This window comes from Echiichthys vipera, assembly GCF_963691815.1.
Source record: "Echiichthys vipera genome assembly, chromosome: X".
Classification (NCBI taxonomy): Eukaryota; Metazoa; Chordata; class Actinopteri; order Perciformes; family Trachinidae; genus Echiichthys; species Echiichthys vipera.
In genome coordinates this window covers 24,321,199-24,338,970 of record NC_139825.1, presented here as the reverse complement: position 1 = coordinate 24,338,970, position 17,772 = coordinate 24,321,199, and the positions used below count along the sequence as shown (strand labels likewise).

Genomic DNA, 17,772 nt, shown 5'->3' with positions numbered 1-17,772 from the left:
AAAGTACACATCTGTAGTCCAGACTCCCCCATTGTTCTGTCACAAGGCCGAAGAATCCCTCAGACATCAAACAAGAATATTCTTCACTCCTGTGTTGGGGAAAATAAACTCCATTAAAACATTAATATTTTTGGCAAATCCTCTTCAGTAAAGATTACAATAAATATTTTAAAACTGCAATATAATTATTTAGACTTGGGTGCAGCGGACACAAGCTGTGAACACAACACTGGCACCGTTTAAGTTGATATGGTTACCAAGTTAGCAAACAAATTCCTATTTACACATCCAGCAGATATAGAGCTACATAAGCACTAGCATTCAGTTTTTATGTCTGTAAGCCCAGTATTCACTCTCTTTTAGCACTGATATTTTTGGTCTTCAACAACTTTTGAGCAGCTAAATGCTCCATTATGTTCACCAGTTATCACATGTGTAAATAAACATTCAGAGATCCACTGCAGCCTCATTACCTTCAAGGGAACCCACACATACATACCTTGAAGGTATTGGAGAATTAATCAATAACTGTCTGTGAGAATATTTAAGAAGGGATGCACTCTCTCCTTTAGTGAGGACGGGACATGATCAATAGGAATAATTCATTGAGGACACCCTGTCTCTCCTCCATTCGTCCCCATCCTTTTGAAATGAAAGATAATGAGTGTGCTTGTTTTATCCCAGCTGTAGGGAACTGGCTGCATTGATTAGTATGTGTTCAGTGTCACACTGCACTGCACCATCAAAGAGGACACCTCTTAGCAGGACAGGTTGGACCCCTGATCATAAAAAACAACCAGAAACCACTGACTGAATATATATCATGACTTTACTGCACATTTTAATTAAACAAAATGCAGCAAGTGAACAAATTAAATTCGAAACATCTTCTCCACATTATTGCTTTTGCAGCTACCATCTTGTGCTGACAACCATAATCAGGTTTCAAACGTATGACTGTGGAGGTTGCTTTGTCCTAAATACATGTGCTCACTCGCTTGTTGTCAGTGATCCACTGATGCTCTGCCCCGCTGTAATCTTCTCTGGTGGAGAGCTATTGGCATGCCACATTTGCAGTGAGATTTATCCGCAGGAAGGACTAGTGCATGTACATTCTCATGCATATTATGTAAGGGTGTCCTCGTTTTTCATCATGTTCCAGTTGCTGCATATGCTACAACCTTTAAATCTACCTTTTACTTTTCAGCCACCAGTCATCTACAATGAATGTACTTCTCTGAATCCTTTTCCTAATTAATACTTTAACAGCAAAACATGCTGTGGAATTTTTGCCTATGCTGTAATTCTTCTTTGTATCCACTTTGTCTACATTATAATGAGGATGAGGGAATTATGCATCTCTTTAAATCCATCATAAATCTGTGTTACACAGTAGTTTGCCATCTACAGAGAAAACCCGATGAGCCCAACCTTTGTTATCACCTAAATGTTTTTAATAATCAATTTTAAGGTGTTTAAGTTGATATAGTTGAGGTGGTTAGCATTAATTTTCATCAAAATGAAAAAAATAATATCATGCATTAAATATTTAAACCATTTCAATGGCTGAATGGGCTATCATGAAAAATAAATTAAAAAAAAACTTTTATTTCAGTTTATGTAATTTAAGCTAAAGATAAGATATTGAAAAAGACAATTTGTAGTCTCATAGAGGAATAAAATATACAAAAATCCTATTGATGAATTGCAGTACATTACCATTGCTGTAGCAACATGTTGATGTGCATATGCTGATATTGTAATCATATATACCATAATATTTCCCTTAAGACATCAAAGTAAAATGACTATTAGCCATAGGTCCTGTCGGGGTACAGCGCAGTAAGAGGGTTGGCTGAAAGAAACGTCCATCTTCCCCCATGTGTGGATAAGTCATTACAGCACTTTTTTTGCCGGTTTGTTATGCAATGATGAAAGTTCCTGTTCAACAACACCAGAAATCTTGAATATTTTTTTAGGTATTCCACTTTCTGTTCATCAGTTCCCTCAGTGTTCTTAAACGTCTTAAAGTGTTAATCGAACAGATTACATTTCTACAATTATAAATTAATTCAAAATTTCAGAACTGCAAATATCAGGACTATGAATCAGTGTATTATTTGTGACAATGACCTTTAACTTTGTTGACTCAAAACATTCTTTCTCAGTCTTTTTCACATGCATGGTGCTAAAACTACTGTATGTTGTTGGTAATTCTCAAGCTTTTTTATTTTTATGTAAGACATATTGAGACATGATGGAATAATTAATAATGCAACAGAAGTAAACTTCTCAGGAATTTGTAATGATAACATTAGATAGTGAAAAAAACATTGAAGATCCTTCTGTATTTCTTCTTTAGCTCTAAATAAGGAGTATTTGAACCCCACTGATTATCAAACACCATAACTACTTACTCAAACAAAAACTTACCAAACATTTATATTTTGAAAATGGGCTGTAGCTCCTCCAAAAAGTTTTATCTGAGTTTTGTAAAGGTGAGTACTTCCATATCCATGGTGGCGACTGTTGTTTGAATCATTTAAAAGCATCAATCTCAGTGTTGACGTGAGTGCTGGTCAACTTCACAGAGATCTATCAGCTATGAAAAAACTGAAAAATTGTAGATTTCCCAACGAAACAGACACATGAGCCTTGGTAAAAGACCCCGGGGAGAGCTGACACTGACAGAGAGAGGTGATGTGCCGTGCGTCCGCTGAGACAGCACAGCTGGCTGAGGGAAAGGAGGGGGAGGAGCCAGCAATTGGTGATTGTTCAAATCACATCTTTCAAGACAAGATGACTCTAACAAACCACCACCCGCTGACACTAACTATGTCACGCACACACACACTCTTTCATCAGTCAGTATGGGGCAGTGACTGTCACACACTGTCCTTTATGCCTGTCTTTACAGATGTTCCACTATTCTCCTTCAGCTTCAGAGAATATACACACACACACACACACACACACACACTGAACGTATTGGCTGGATTTGTTAGATAAATTCACCAATCTATCTTCTCTAAATGAAGTGAATCTAATTTCTTGTTTCTTTTCCAAATAGTAACCTTCATTTCATAACATTTTTGTGAGTTAATCATTGCTTGCAGAAGAGCATGAAACAGGGCTCAGCGCTGACATCTGTTGGTTGCTGGGAAAACAAAATTCCCATGAGTGCATACTGTACTTTACTGTGCTGATGTAAGAAAGGATCAAAGTCAAGATAACAGAGGGATATCAGTTTCAAACGTTTATTGGCCCTTACGTAAAAAGAAAACAGAGAAGTGTTGTGACAGATTTCGTGGAAGCAGGAAGATTATCACTTACAGCGTATTTGCGACTGCAATAAAAAATATTATAGAAACAGAGTATCACTTGGTGTAATGCACAGGTCGCCATGATCAACAGAGTACAAATGGCATCCTTATCATTTGAAAGATTTTCAAATGTCCTACTTTCAAAACACACAAAGGCTAGCTGATTGAAAGGTTAAACCTTTAGTATAAATGTTTGACAGACAAGACTTCACACACTTGTTATTTAGACACAGCCACTTACTACCTCAAAATTAAATAAGAACACTTTGTTGTTTTTACCACTGACGATTAGACAAATGACATTTTCTAGTGCTGTTCAGCATCTTGCTTGGATCAGCAGATTAAACTTTCACACTTTTCTACCACACGGCAGACAACGATACAGTAGCTTTTGAAAAAGGAAGAATTCTACCAAGTGTTAAAAAATAACTACCTACCTTCAAGCACAATACACTACAGGTGGATTTTAAAAAAGGCAACCTGACGCACATTTCTATCAGACATGAAAACCTAGTGACCAACAGATGAAGGCAGACTCACAAAGTTATAATTGAGAATCATTCATCATGGCTCCATTTTCAGCCAGGAATGAAGCATCTTGGCAAAAGCTTGGATCAATAATAGGTTTGTTTTCAGCTTTACCCAAACCCAGTCTCTTCTTTAATAGTTTGTCCTCATTATTCAACTTTGTGCGGATTGCAGTTTTTATTAGGCTGCTATCAACGCCGAACTTGACTGCCACATGATCTGGAAGAAAAAGCACAATGAAAAAAAAATCATCTCCATTTTTCATTATTAATTTCATGAATAATGAGCATCTAACGAGAAGGTCTGTGTCCTTAAATTCAGAAATGTTCTCACCAATTATACTTCCCAAGATCTCAGGTGGGAGTTGAGGCTTGTGACATTCTTCTCCTGTAAAGGCGTTCCTCCGGCCCTGCAGGCAGTGTGTGGCCAACGTTTCTCTGTCAAAAAGTATCATCAACAGTGCCGACGTGTACTTTTTGTAGTCTGCGATCTCTGCAATGCGCTCATACAGATTTACTGGTACTCGAAGATTCTCTGTGAGCTTCAAAAAGTTTTGATCATCCTGAGGCCAGAAAAGAAAAATGTTAAAAATAAACATATTATTATATAATGTGTAACACCACCACTTTTGTAAAATTGTCTAATACCTGGAGAGTGCTGCAGGGATGACATATGTTTGTCAATCTGTAATATCCTTAGATTTAACAGATGAACCTTGTATGAAACTAATTAAAAACAGTGCTAAATTTTAAACAATGTATAAGAAACTCATCCTAGCCTTTAATCTGACTAAACTGCCAATTTCTTTCACTTCAGTAAAATACTATAAGTTGTATGGAACAACAAATTCAATACGGAAATCAACATAATTTCAAAAATAAAATGATTTGCATTAAAACTGGCAACTGTGAACTTCATGGCTTCCAGTTTTGAGCGAATATTCCAGCCCACTCTGTTTCAGTCAACCTCAGAGCTGAATGGCTAGTTTGGTGTTAGTTTCCACTCGGCTTTTCCTCACTGGCGACAAAGTCATTGTGACATCCGAACACATCAATGATACTCAGCACATCCGGGAGTCTGGCTCTTATCACATCTCTGTCATTGAGGACCATCATGGGGACACAGTGGCCAGAGGGACGACCATCTTGTGAGTTTACATTTTGTTTTCATTCGTCCCAAAATCAATCAATCGCCCTGGTACCCTCGACAAAGAGCCAACAGGATTTTTTTAAACTGGATTTTAGATTATTGCACATAACAAGGTCGGTGGCAAAATAAAGGTTTATGATACTTACAGGTTTTGTTCAGCAAGAAAATCTATAGAAATTAACACCACTTCAAGGATTTATGAAGCATTAATGCCATCCCTAGAAGCAACACACTAACGCAAGTCTTTAAATGAACTGAACCACCCACTACACACTTGTAGTCTCATTTAGCCACTTAATTCACTTATGTTAACCACAGACCTTAACTTAATGCATTTTTCCAAAAACCCATTAAAAAAACCATTGACTTGGAGCCAAATTTTAAAAAAAAGTGAACAATTTCTGGGTTTTAGAACTCATTCCTGCAGCACTCTGTTACCTGAGCTTAAGAACTTTTGACATTTTGAAACAGGAACACTGACATATACAGTAGTTCTCCTGCGATAACAGTGAACGTGAACTGGGCAATGTTCCCATAATGGTTCTCTTATTAGAAGACATGGAGTATATGAGCACAAACCTCTGAGATACTGTGATCCGCTCTTGTCTCTGCTCCAGGCTCAGCCAGGAAAGAGACAGATTCATCTTGAGAGCTGTGTGATGGTGCTGCTGATGCCTCTCCTCCTTGGAGAACGTGGTCCAGAGTGACTCGCAGCTCATGTGCAGTGTGTCTCATCTGCATCATAAGGGTGTTCATCTCTGTAAAAAAAATGTAAATTTCAAATTTTAGAAATGCTTAAGACAGAGCAAGTATATTCAGAGAATAATTAACCTTAGATGGCACGTTTACAGCATAGGCTCAGGGGCTCCCGCCTAAGACATCTTTGATATACCAAGAGCCAAACTTACCTAAAACTTAAAAGTATCTGGAAAATCACAGCATTTTCACGTTTTGTTTTTTGTTTCACTGCCTATAATATTTTTATCTCCCAACATGATGGTTTTAATGCCTTCTCTCTATATATTTAAAGGTATGTAAAAAATAATAAAATCTTTTTATTTCATTTAGCAACACTTTTTCAAAAGGGCTGACATTTTCTTATAATTTCCTAGAAAGTTTCCTAAAAGAAAATGATGATGTTTGGTACCAATTGTAAAGAAAATACGAATGTCATGTGTAGAAAAATATATTAAAAAACAGTAAGTACTGGAGACTTCATTTCCAAACTATGTTGATATGTAGGTTTTAAACGGTCATAGGTGTGAATTGAATATTGCTAAATTTCAGATTTTCCAATGTTGTGTAAACTTGTGTTACTATTCTACATGCCTGAAGTGTTTCGAACTGAACTGAATGGTATATGCACACCTGTAGACAGATTTACTGTAACATTTCTGCATGAACTGCTGTGCACTGACTAGAAGATTCTGTAGGTTACACTAGTAATTGATTATAACTATAACAATTATATAAAAATTATTTCCCCTTCCTTTAGTTACAAATTCAGTTTATTTTTCCCAGGAGCTATCTTGCAAATTATTCCGAAATTACTGACATGGAAAATAAAGCACTACTTGTAATGCATTAGTAATTTTCTGAGTTGTTTTGGGCTAAAAAAAAATGTTTTTAAAAAGCCCAACATGTGTATGATGAGTCACCTATATTAATTGGACTGTGTGGTCTTGGCAGGTATTGTTTTGCATAATTAATAGTCATCTTTTGTCACCCACCTTTCATCTCCCTCAGTTCTCGCTCTGCCAAAATCCTACATCTGCGTTCATATTTGAGTTGTGCCTGCAGTTGCTCTATCTTCATGAGGAGACTGATGGTGTCGGTTCTGATGTCTGGACTTGCAATATTTTCTTCATCAAAGTCAATGGTTTCATGCTGCAAAATGTGAAGAAATCAGATGAACAAACTACCTTGTGTGGTAAGGTAAACAACTAGTTATTTGTATGCACAATAAAAAAAACGCATATATCACCTCATTGTTGGGGAAAGGTGAGTACTCTTCAGCCACCCTGTACCTATCATCCACTGGATCATCATATCCCTGTGTATCTGTGCTGATTTTTATCATCTTGCCTGCTGGTTGTGCTGGTGGAGCCTCTCCACCCCCTCTCTTGGGTGGCATTGAGGTGGGGAAAAAAAAATATATATATATACTGGGGAGAGTAAAGATTTGATTAGTAGACATGCCAAACATAGATTTTCTGCACAAAACAGAGTCAAACTTTGAGTCAAACTTTTCAGTCCTTATATGTTTCAGTGAAAAGTTAGTTCACGTCGCATCCCCCTCCCCCTGCCTCCAGCTGGAGTCACTGGAGTGATACAAACTATCAATACATTATCAAATAACGCTACATGTGATATTAAATATCAGACGGTCGAGAGAGGATGCTCACCTGGCCGTGCAGCTCTACTTCACGGATACACTGTAACCACACACAATACAGAAGACACAGGCAGCGCAGTAAATGCAAATACTGCGTAGTAGAGGAAGTAGTAGTACTACTGCAGTAGTACAGTACATAGATCCTGATACAATTAAAGCTCATTTTGAACAGCCGCACAAAACGTGTCCGGTTAAATGTGTGTGAAATACTGCTGCGATATGTATCTTTTACTGCGTGTGGTTAACATGTGTATAAGAGTGTTGTGTTGTGCAATTTTTATTTTTTTACAATTATGTGCGGAACAAAGCTGCGAAAAATTATTCCCCGAGGGAAGTATTTAAGCCCAGCACAGTTTCCTGCTTGAGTCAATTCTTTTATTCAACCAATGGGAATTTGGAGTTGTATAAACGGGGCGGGGCGTTTATGGGCAACTATGAGTGTCAGCCAATCAGCGTCTGTCTTCGAAAATGTGACGTCAGCTTCCAAGCTTGGTTGCAGTGCACCCATGTGGGCTCGATGTTGACTAGAAAGTTGAGCAGTTCACTCCACCTGCACAGTTATAGTTAGCTTTGAAACGCCGAGTATCGCGTTTCACAATGTCTTCGTCTTTCTTTATAAAGGGGAAACAAAACCAGTCAACCAAAAAGGGCAAAAATCCAACGGCGCTAAAACGAAAGGTAGGTCAGCTGGACTGTTAGCATGTGAGCTAACTCATGCGACTTACCTGGTCCAGGAAATCCTTGAAAACACTTAAATTGTGATGTGGTGTTTTAAAAATAAAATAGCATTTTCTGACATTCTTGAATGAAAAATGACCTAAAGATTAACAAATTATCAAAATAGTTGCGATTATATTTCTGTCGATCTATTAGTTTTACTTCCATGTGTGGTCCCTCTGTAGAAAGCTGTCTCAAACAGTCATGTTGGTTGTTTATAGGACAATAACATCTCATTTAATTTGATTGATGATCAAGTGCAATAATAAGTATACTGAGTATTGTACTGTATACAACTTTGTAGTTTTTCACAGCTGTGAGGTGCTTGAAAAGCATGAAAATGCACCTTGAATTTGACTTTGGATAAGGTTGATGAACCCTGCTGTTCTAACTCTCATTGTAATGCTATATACACACACACTCTATTTTCTGTCTTCCTGCTGCAGGGTGATGGAGACTCGGGCGGAAAGAGCAAATTACGAGCCAAGAAACCCAACTCCAAACACAACGAGGAGATTTCCAGCGACTCTGAGACAGAAGGGTTAGTGTCAGATGTGCTCACTTGGGTTAATGCATTTGTAGTTGCGTTTTTAAAGCGCACAACTAACACAGTAAACCACATTACTTGTTAATGTGTTGTGCTTTTGTTTAGTCCTGTAGTGCCCAGGAAAAGACAGTCCATTGAAGAAATTGATTATGAGGAAACACCACAGGAGAAGAAGCTTAGATTAGCCAAACTGTACCTCGAACAGCTAAAGGAAGAAGGTATGTTTGTAGTATATACGCATAGATCATACCTTAAGAGGTATACATTACTTCAGTATGTATTTATTGTGTGATATGATCTCATCAGAGGAAGAGAAAGCAGAAGAAGACTCATTTGAGACTGATCTGATTGCTGGAAGACTTCAAGAAGAAGTGGTAAGAGTTGGCTCTGTATTAAACCAAACCATAGACAAGAGTGTAATTTCAGTTTAATACGAACCAAAATTAATCTAAACACAATAATCTTACTGAGCAGCTTCCGTAATCTACATAAGTGGATCACATACAAATGTTGCAGCAAAATGTCTTGTGTGACTTTCCAACTGACTTTTCTTGATCCGAGCCACAGTCTGTCTTTATGGATTTAATAGTTTAGATCAAAACACTGTTCTATGTTATTGATCTTGCTGTGTATGTGATTATTTTCTTCTCCTCAGCTTGAACAGAAAGGAACGCTCCAGCGGCTTATTGCCAAAGATGTAAGTGTGTACATTTTCATCCTTTCTGTCTCCACAGCATGTCCAATACTCTTAAGGGGGGAAAAGCTGTGTATGAACTTTTATTTAATTTCCGTTGTTTCTCCTTTTAGCTCATGCCACCAGATGCTTCAGAGATCAGAATGTTAAGAGGGCACAAACTTCCAGTCACCTGTCTGGTCATCAGCTCTAATGAGAAGTACATCTTTTCTGCTGCCAAAGACTGCTCCATCATTAAATGTTAGTACACATTAAAATCCTGAGAATCCTTTGGTTACATACTGTAGGAAGTATGTATAACAATTGAGAGGGAAAATATGGGTGTCCCCCTGTGTTCTTGAAAAGTTTTCCGTCCACACGGACACAGCTCAAGAAATATCTGCGTCCATGTGAAACCAGCTGAAAACGCTGTAATACACATGCCGTGCCTGGGTGTGGCAATGTAACTGCCACAGAAATACACCAACACGGAGAAGAAGAGACGGAGCTCCGCTGTTGTGTAGAATCATAATACCAACACCAGAATCCTCATCCACCCTAGAGAGAAATCTGTCGACTGCTTCTGGTGTTACTGGAGACTTTTGTGGTGTTTTGGACACCAATCACTCTGTAGTAACTGATCTCAATGAGCAGAGGGTGCTGCTGTGAGCCCTTCCCCGTCCTATAGCACTCACAGGCTTGCACTGTCTCACTACTTTTTGCGACCTCCATGGCAACTTTATTTATAAAAGGCTACTAGCGACCAATTTAGTGTCTTATTCAGACCATCAGGGTAAAGGGAGACATAAATGGTTGGCCTAAGTCATTCCCATGCATGTGGCTCAGAGTACAGTTCAGTCTGTGGGTCCGTGTCTCTCTCCACGCTGCAGCGCTGTTGTTGTTATGTGACGCCGCGGGGGTTGGAGGTCCGAGGTGTGGAGATGACAGCATCGTTAACAAAGTATGCACTTTCGCTGTCCAGACGACAACGCAGCGGGGGGTGTTCTCAAATATTGAGAACTGTGTGTGGATGGTCGGCTTTATTAGAATTGAAAATGTAGTTTACACGAGTGGACACCACCTAAGGCTTTCAGAGGCTAATGGTTTGATTTGGCAGTCTCAATTCGTTTTTGTTTTTTTTGTATCTTCAGGGGAAGTGGAGAGTGGGAAGAAACTGCACACAATACCCGGCGGAAGGAAAGGTACAGAGGATCGGCATGTTGGACATACATCCCATATCCTGTGTATGGCCATATCATCAGATGGAAAATACTTGGTGAGTAGTATTCGCTCAGAATATCCTACATTTGCTAAAGTGTGACGTCATATTGTAACCGGAGCCTCTTTCTCAACATCTTTTAGGCCACTGGAGACATGAACAAACTGATCATGATCTGGGAGGCTGAAATGTGTAAACATCTATATAAATTCACAGGACACAAAGGCCCTGTGTCGGTACGTTCTCCCTCTTTCTCTCTGCTGCATGGAATTACCTCTTTTTTTCTTTAACACTTGTGTATATACTGTAGCTTTAAGGTCCCCGTGTGATCGTAACAAATGTATTTTCCTTCTCAGGGTCTTTCATTTAGGAAGGGAACTCATGATCTGTACAGCGCCTCTCATGATCGCTCGATTAAGGTGTGGAACGTGGACGAAAATGCCTATGTGGAAACTCTGTGAGTATCTTAATTAGAATTAGAATTGTTTTTATCTCACTGCCAAACACTTGCATTTGACTTTAAAAGGTGTGAATTTGAATTGTGATTATGACTCGCTGCTATAGCTTCGGGCATCAGGATGCCATCACAGGACTGGACAGCCTGAGCCGTGAGCGCTGTGTGACAGCAGGAGGTAGGGATCGCTCAGTGAGGGTTTGGAAGATAGCGGAGGAATCTCAGCTGGTGTTCCACGGCCATGAGTGAGTCTATCTGTCTTTTATCTGTTGTTTTCGTGTCTCGCTGTTTGCATCTTTTGTCTACTGTCAGAACTATATTGGTTTTGTCACATGCCTTCACGAAGAATCAAAACATTCTCACACAACCCATCTCATCTTATCTTCAACCACTTATCCGGGGTCAGATCGCGGGGGCAGCAGCTCTAGCATGGTACCCCAAACTTCCCTTTCCCGGGCCACATTAACCAGCTCTAACTGGGGGATCCCGAGGCGTTCCCCGGCCAGTGTGGAGATATAATATCCCCTACTAGAGCCCCATGCAGGACTAATTCAGGGTCTCCAAGAAGGCCGAATACTCTGAACTGCTGTTCGGTTCATATGCACAAACAACAGTCAGAGTTTTCCCCCCTACCACACACAGGCGTAAGGAGGCGACCCTCTCATCCAACGGGGTGAACTCCAACTCCACGGTGCTCAGCCGGGGGTTTGTGAGTATCCCCACAACCGCCCGGCGCCTCACACCCTGGGCAACTCCCGAGAAGAATAGGGTCCAACCCCTATCCAGGAGTACGGTTCAAGAACTGAGACTGTGTGTGGAGGTAAGCCCCACCACATCTAACTGGTAGCGCTCCACCTTCTGCACAAGCCCCCGCTCCTTCCCCGACAGAGAAGTGCCATTCCACGTCCCCAGAGCCAGCTTCCACTGCCCGTGTCTGGTTCGTCGAGGCCCTTCACCTTCCCTGCCACCCGTGCAGCAGCGCACCCGACCCAAGTGGTCCCTCCTGTGAGTGGTGGGCCCACAGGATGGAGGGGAGGGAGGTGCCACGTCACTTTTTTGGCACTTGCCGGCGAGCCCTCCATCTGGGCCTGGCTCCAGATGGGCGCCCCGGGCTTCCTCCGGGCAGGGTCTCTCTTCCTCTTCCTCGTTTGTCCATTGAGTCTTTGAAGTCTCACACAACTGGTACAGTGTAATCCAATTGTTATTTATCCAATCGCCCAGTACTTACCAAACACAGGATTTGTCAATTCAATTTAATTTAGAGTGCCGAATCATAACAAAAGTTATCTCAGGACACTTTACAGAGTAGGTATAGACCACACTCTCTGACTTATTTATGATTTACATAGACCCAACATTTCCCCCATAGAGGACGGTGGCAACGAAAGCCTTCCCTATAAAAGGCAGGAACATCGGACAGACCCAGCTCTTTGGAGGACAGGCATCTGTCTTTAAAGGATTGGGGAGGACGAGAAGGAGAGGAGAAACCCTTACTATTTACAACACTTCCACTTTAACTGTCTCCCGCTTGTTCAGGGACAATGTGTGTCTGGGCTGACACGGATTAGTAATGCGCCTGTACAAGCTTCTCAGACTGATGTAAAAACACAGCAGCCTGCGGCAGAAAGTTGAAAAGGATGCCTAACTCTTAAGAAATTATTGATATCATTCATTAGTTGTTTTTTATAGTAAATAAATATATTATTAAGTAATTGTCATATAATAATAACTTTTAATTAACCAGGAGAAACCCATTGAGATTAATTATCTCTCTGCCAAGGGAGACCTGGCCACGACGGGCAGAAGTAGAGTTACAACAAATAGTTACAAACAGAAAAAAATTGCAAAAACAATTTACAATACAACATATCAATTACAGATAAAAAGGAGACATTTTTGCAACTAAGAACAATTTTAAAAAATTGACATGCTAAGGATTTTGACATCAATTAATGCACTATGTTTTAAGTCATTCTGCAACAAATTCCATGTTGACGGTGCAAAGAAACCAAACACACTTTTTCCCTGTTCTGTGCGGACATGTGGGATAGAAAGCATAATGACAGCCTGAGAACACAGAGTATTGGCCAGCACTTTTTTGCTTAATGAGAGAACATAAATACAAGGGAAGCACACCGAGAATTGCCTTATATATAATGGTGTACCAATGACAGAGCCTACGTGTGGCCAGAGCGGGCCATCCTACCCAAGAGTTTAACTCACAGTGCTGAGTGTGAGCTTTACAGTTGGTAATGAACACTAAAGAAGCATGTTAGGCTGAGTTGACCATATGGTGACACTGCAGATGTATGCATATAATGCATATACACCATAGTTCAGTACAGATAAAAAGTGTCTGCTACAAGACTTCTTTTTTTTTTACATTAAAAGAAAAAGCTTATTTCGAAAATAAAAACCCAATTTCAGCCTTTTTCACTAAGCAGAGAGCATGAGGCTTAAAGGTCAGGCAGTCATCACTAACAATACCAAGGTGCTTATGAGATCTGACCACCTGTATTTCACTTCCCTCAAGAGTGACCACAGGGGGAACATTCAGTGGTCTATGCCTATAGCCAGTAAATAACATTAGTTTGGTCTAATCTGCATTGAAAACAAGTTTCAGCTGACGAAGAGTATATTGGACAACAATAAAAGCATTCTGTAAATTCTCAATGGCCTGTTTAAGAGTAGCTGCACACCAGTAAATAATACTAATCATGGCATAATCTTGACCATTACAGTTGAAATAATGGCCCTTAATCATGTGTAGTTCAAGTATTGTGTTTCTGAATGTTATTTTATCAGATTGTTGTTATAAGATCTTTTAATTGTTGTTTCTTTCTAAGACAACATATCATTCAATTAATTTGTAGCTAAGGATGCCATTATCAATTCTGCCTATTGGTCCCATAATGTTATTTAATTCATGATTTTTTTTTATGTGTTTAAAAAAAAAGAAGAAAGAACTAGGTCCTTGGTAATTATAACAGGATGTTTACCCTCAATTACGTGCATGCTGCTTGTTATGAAAGCAGTAACAATTGTGCATCAAATACATGGCATTCATTGCATTTGAGCCCATGTTGCTTCATAAGATGTTTCAGCATATCACTGGTGTTTCCACCATTACTTGAAATGATTATTTTGCAGATATTACAAGCTGCATTAATGTTATCTTTCTTCGCGCGTTGGTCGGTTTCTTCCTCTCCATCACAACTCCTTTTTGTTGCAAGTTTCCAGCAGCGCAGACACATGAGTTTGACATTTTATTTCAGTGCAATGCATCTGTAGAGAGTAGTGACGGAGGGACAGAGGCAGTGATTTTAGACGCAGCTAATTTCAGTTAACTGCTACAGAACTGCGACAGTGGTGGTTGCTACTGGCAACAGAGCACTCAACTGAAACTAACTGCTGGTGGCAGATTAGGGTTTCCAGAATATGAATAAAGGAAATGCAACGTGTTGTGAGGATAACTTGTGACTCCTCTTTTGCCTTCTACTTATTATTTTTTGGATATATTTTCAATATCTATTATAAATAATCCTACAGCTTTGGGATAACAGAATAGTTCTATTCGATTCTCCAAAATTAATGGCAGAATTGATTTCGAAAAAAATTATATTCATGTCTGTCATACAGTTCCTGTGAGCATAGAGAAAGACTGACATAATCTGTGACTTTGTCACTATTCTGTCTTCTTACAGGGGTTCAATTGATTGTATCCAGCTCATAAATGAGGAGCACATGATAACAGGTGCCGATGATGGGTAAGACAGTTGCAGCCTTTACACTTTTATCATCTCAATTTTTACAGCTTTGTTCCAGGATCTTATCGTGATCACAAATTAATTCATGTTTCTCCTCCGTGCCCTCTCTCAATTTTCTGAACGACCTCAGCTCTGTGTCTCTGTGGAGTGTCAACAAGAAGAAGCCTCTCAGCACAGTGAAGCAGGCTCACGGTTGCCATGGTGAAGCAGGGCTGGAGCAGCCTCACTGGGTCGCTTCGGTAGCGGCGCTACAGAACTCGGATACCGTCGCCTCAGGTGCTTCAGGCTGTGAGAGTCCTCCTTATCAGCTTTTTAATATATCACATACACTACATTCACTTTACTACGTGCAGGACACAGTTGTCTTTTGTAAATGCAAATGTAATTGATATAATTAAAAAACTTTGTCCCAATTATGTGCTGCACACACTTGAGTGTGTAGTGTTTATTCTAGCTGCCCATTAGATGTTCTGCTGTCTCTAGTGATGTAAAGTTACAATGGTTCTTCTGCGCAGGTTCTCACAACTCACAGGTGCAGCTGTGGAAGTGTGGCCAGAATTACCGAAGGCTGGAACCTCTGTTTAGCGTACCAGTGGTAAGCCCTTACTTCCCTCTCTCTTTTTAAGGAGGTCACATTTACATAAGATGTGTTTTGGTTTGGGGTTTTTTTGCCAGTTGTACACATTGCATTCCTGGAAGCTGTCTCAAAATTTCACACTGTGTCTCGTCCTCTGCTTTCTCTCCCAGTCTGGTTTCGTCAACAGTCTGAAGTTTTCAAGCTCCGGTCAGTTCTTGGTGGCAGGAGTCGGACAGGAGCACAGGTAACTGAACTAATGACCACGTTTCCATAGAAACCACTGTCTGTAGATGGCAGAATAAGTTCATGTTCAAATAATGAAATGCCCACTAGATGGCACTGTTAATCCATCTCTCCCCCACCCCCACCCCCACCCCCCATTTAAGTAACTCCAGTCCACAGGAATTCCAGCAGCAACCCGCCTCTTCAGCCAACTTGAAAGTTTAATACAATTTCTGTGGTCTGAGTTTTTAAGAAAAGTTTTGATCCCACACAAACATTTTAAATATTAGGTGGTACTTGTTCTGATATAAATATCTGATTAATGTTGATTCACTTTTTCCAAAAAGGTTTGAGTTGCTGCTAGAAGAGTGTTGATGTGATCATCAAACATCCCTTTTTATCCTCTGTATTTAAATTTAGTTTCAGATGCTATCTGGATGATGTTGTCTGCTTTATATCCGTTACCTCTGATTCTAAGTTTTTGATTGTTTTTCTGCAGGTTGGGCCGATGGTGGCGACTAAAAGAGGCCAAGAATGGGATCTATGTTATTCCTCTTAAAAGGAAACCTCCAAATCCAGACGAAGCCAAGACCACTGAATAGTGAACTGTTAAGTGTCCTTTTTTTGTAAATTAAAGGTATAAAATCTGCCTTTGTATTATGGCTTTTTTTTTATATAATTCATTTCATTCAGGAATTTCCTGTGATTTTTGTTTCTGAAGAAGCTTAAACAGCTTTAGTGAAGGAGTCAGCAATGTGGGCAAGCTGGGATTTGTCTAGATTGGGCCAAGTGGGAAAAGGCTGTCAGTTTTGTAGGTGTACATCCTGTCAGAGCTGACAAATGGTATAGCCACAGCAGATATTCTATCAAATTCTGAATAATATAAAGTGATAGTGTTTCAGAATAAATCAAGTATTAATACTTTGTTCTCTAATTTGAATCTCCAGTGTATAGTGGAGTAATGCCATCCTGAGCAGAAAATAGACTCTCCCTGTTTTTTTGTATCTTTTTTAGCTCCTCTGTACATATCTCGTGTTTACATGTAAGTGCTTTGTGTGTCTGTATCAGATGATGACAGTTACAAAACGTCTTGTGTTTGTTGAGATAGGCAACGGTCCGTTGGATTACTTTTTTCCTGTAGTTTGAGTACATTTCCTATACAGGAGAACTGTTCTGAACTGTTCTGTTGATAGAAATAGTGCTTCTTCAGCATAACCCTGATGAAAGTGTTACACCAGAGTATTGTATTTGCACCATCCTCAATCTTCCCGCAGGTGTCCTCTTTGGCTTTGCTAGAAGTGTTAATGTCCTTTTCTTTGGCACATAATTGTGTTGTGTAACTCAAACATTTATTTGTTATTCTGTGGAGGGTTCATAAATGTTAGGAGGGAATACCATTTCCATCTTTTCCACTTTTACAGTTGAACATATTAACAGTGATGATTTTAAATTAAAGTCCCTTCTGGCTTCAGGTTTACTTGGTGTATATTTTATCTGTAAAAACAGACCAAGAAGACAGTGGGTGGGTTGTTTATAGATGGTTGTTACAATTTAATATCAGGAAACTCCAATCAGTATAAAAGATGAAAAAGTCCAACTTGGGTGAATACATTTTATAGGCACTGTACATGTATAATTGCACACACTCAACTACAGCAATAGTTATAGCTTAAGAGGTCTGAGCACCGAATACAAGTCTTGGTAACAGAGCAGAATTAAAAATCATGCCGCGCCTCTAAATTAAACTTAACATCTTCAGCTGTGTTTTTCTTTTATTCTGGTAAAAAATAGAGGAAGCAGTCTTAAGTTGATTCAACTAAAGACATTTTAGTTGAATAGGTAAGTTCATTTGGTTTTGAAGAGGAAAAGAAAAACAAACCCTGTATGCAAAAGCTGTTATTGTCTCTGAATAGCTGCGTATAGTTTGTATACCATCAAGAATTGCAAGTGTGAACCCAAACACAGTGGCATTTAATATTATAATATTAAAAACATTTTATTTGCATAAATTACAGAAAATCACACACTGTTATACCAGTCTACATTAACACATGTCCTTTATATTGTCTAGTTGTCTACCTTTCATCACGTTCACTGAAGTTAGTCACATATTTTGTCGAACAGAAGGGCTAAATTTATTTCATAGCATTTATTTTTTTGACAATGTCTACAACATTTGGATATATTCACAGCACTGTAAG

The 17,772-nt window shown here is 39.4% G+C and overlaps 2 protein-coding genes across 3 annotated transcripts; one reads left to right on the top strand and one right to left on the bottom strand.

Annotated features, from left to right (window-relative positions):
- Positions 1-3,269: 3,269 nt before the first annotated feature.
- On the bottom strand, positions 3,270-7,492 carry LOC310965753 (uncharacterized protein). The gene is made up of 6 exons (XM_083939500.1): positions 7,406-7,492; positions 6,985-7,165; positions 6,731-6,887; positions 5,580-5,758; positions 4,185-4,413; positions 3,270-4,070 (listed from the first exon to the last, which is right to left on the bottom strand). The coding sequence occupies exons 2-6, from the start codon at positions 7,132-7,134 to the stop codon at positions 3,868-3,870; spliced, it is 918 nt and encodes a 305-aa protein (XP_083795626.1). The 5' UTR covers positions 7,135-7,165; positions 7,406-7,492; the 3' UTR covers positions 3,270-3,867.
- Positions 7,493-7,932: 440 nt separating this feature from the next.
- On the top strand, positions 7,933-16,220 carry rrp9 (ribosomal RNA processing 9, U3 small nucleolar RNA binding protein). Of its 2 annotated transcripts, none has more exons than XM_083939027.1 (15): positions 7,933-8,073; positions 8,559-8,653; positions 8,765-8,877; positions 8,966-9,033; positions 9,315-9,356; positions 9,467-9,593; positions 10,484-10,608; positions 10,695-10,787; positions 10,908-11,008; positions 11,116-11,250; positions 14,710-14,772; positions 14,903-15,048; positions 15,288-15,367; positions 15,520-15,593; positions 16,071-16,220. In XM_083939027.1, the coding sequence occupies exons 1-15, from the start codon at positions 7,993-7,995 to the stop codon at positions 16,171-16,173; spliced, it is 1,446 nt and encodes a 481-aa protein (XP_083795153.1). In that variant the 5' UTR covers positions 7,933-7,992; the 3' UTR covers positions 16,174-16,220. The 2 variants fall into 2 exon arrangements, with proteins under 2 accessions (XP_083795153.1, XP_083795152.1); XM_083939026.1 differs by having other exon boundaries at positions 14,903-15,060.
- Positions 16,221-17,772: the final 1,552 nt, after the last annotated feature.

Coding starts and splice junctions, on each gene's coding strand:
- LOC310965753 (XM_083939500.1), bottom strand. CDS start 7,134: ATGCCACCCAAGAGAGGGGGTGGAGAGGCTCCACCAGCACAACCAGCA. Junction 4,414..5,579: donor CGGATCACAGTATCTCAGAG/GTTTGTGCTCAT, acceptor TTCTGGCCTCAG/GATGATCAAAACTTTTTGAA. Junction 4,071..4,184: donor GATCTTGGGAAGTATAATTG/GTGAGAACATTT, acceptor TTTTTCTTCCAG/ATCATGTGGCAGTCAAGTTC.
- rrp9 (XM_083939026.1), top strand. CDS start 7,993: ATGTCTTCGTCTTTCTTTATAAAGGGGAAACAAAACCAGTCAACCAAA. Junction 8,654..8,764: donor AGCGACTCTGAGACAGAAGG/GTTAGTGTCAGA, acceptor GCTTTTGTTTAG/TCCTGTAGTGCCCAGGAAAA. Junction 15,368..15,519: donor CTCTGTTTAGCGTACCAGTG/GTAAGCCCTTAC, acceptor TTTCTCTCCCAG/TCTGGTTTCGTCAACAGTCT.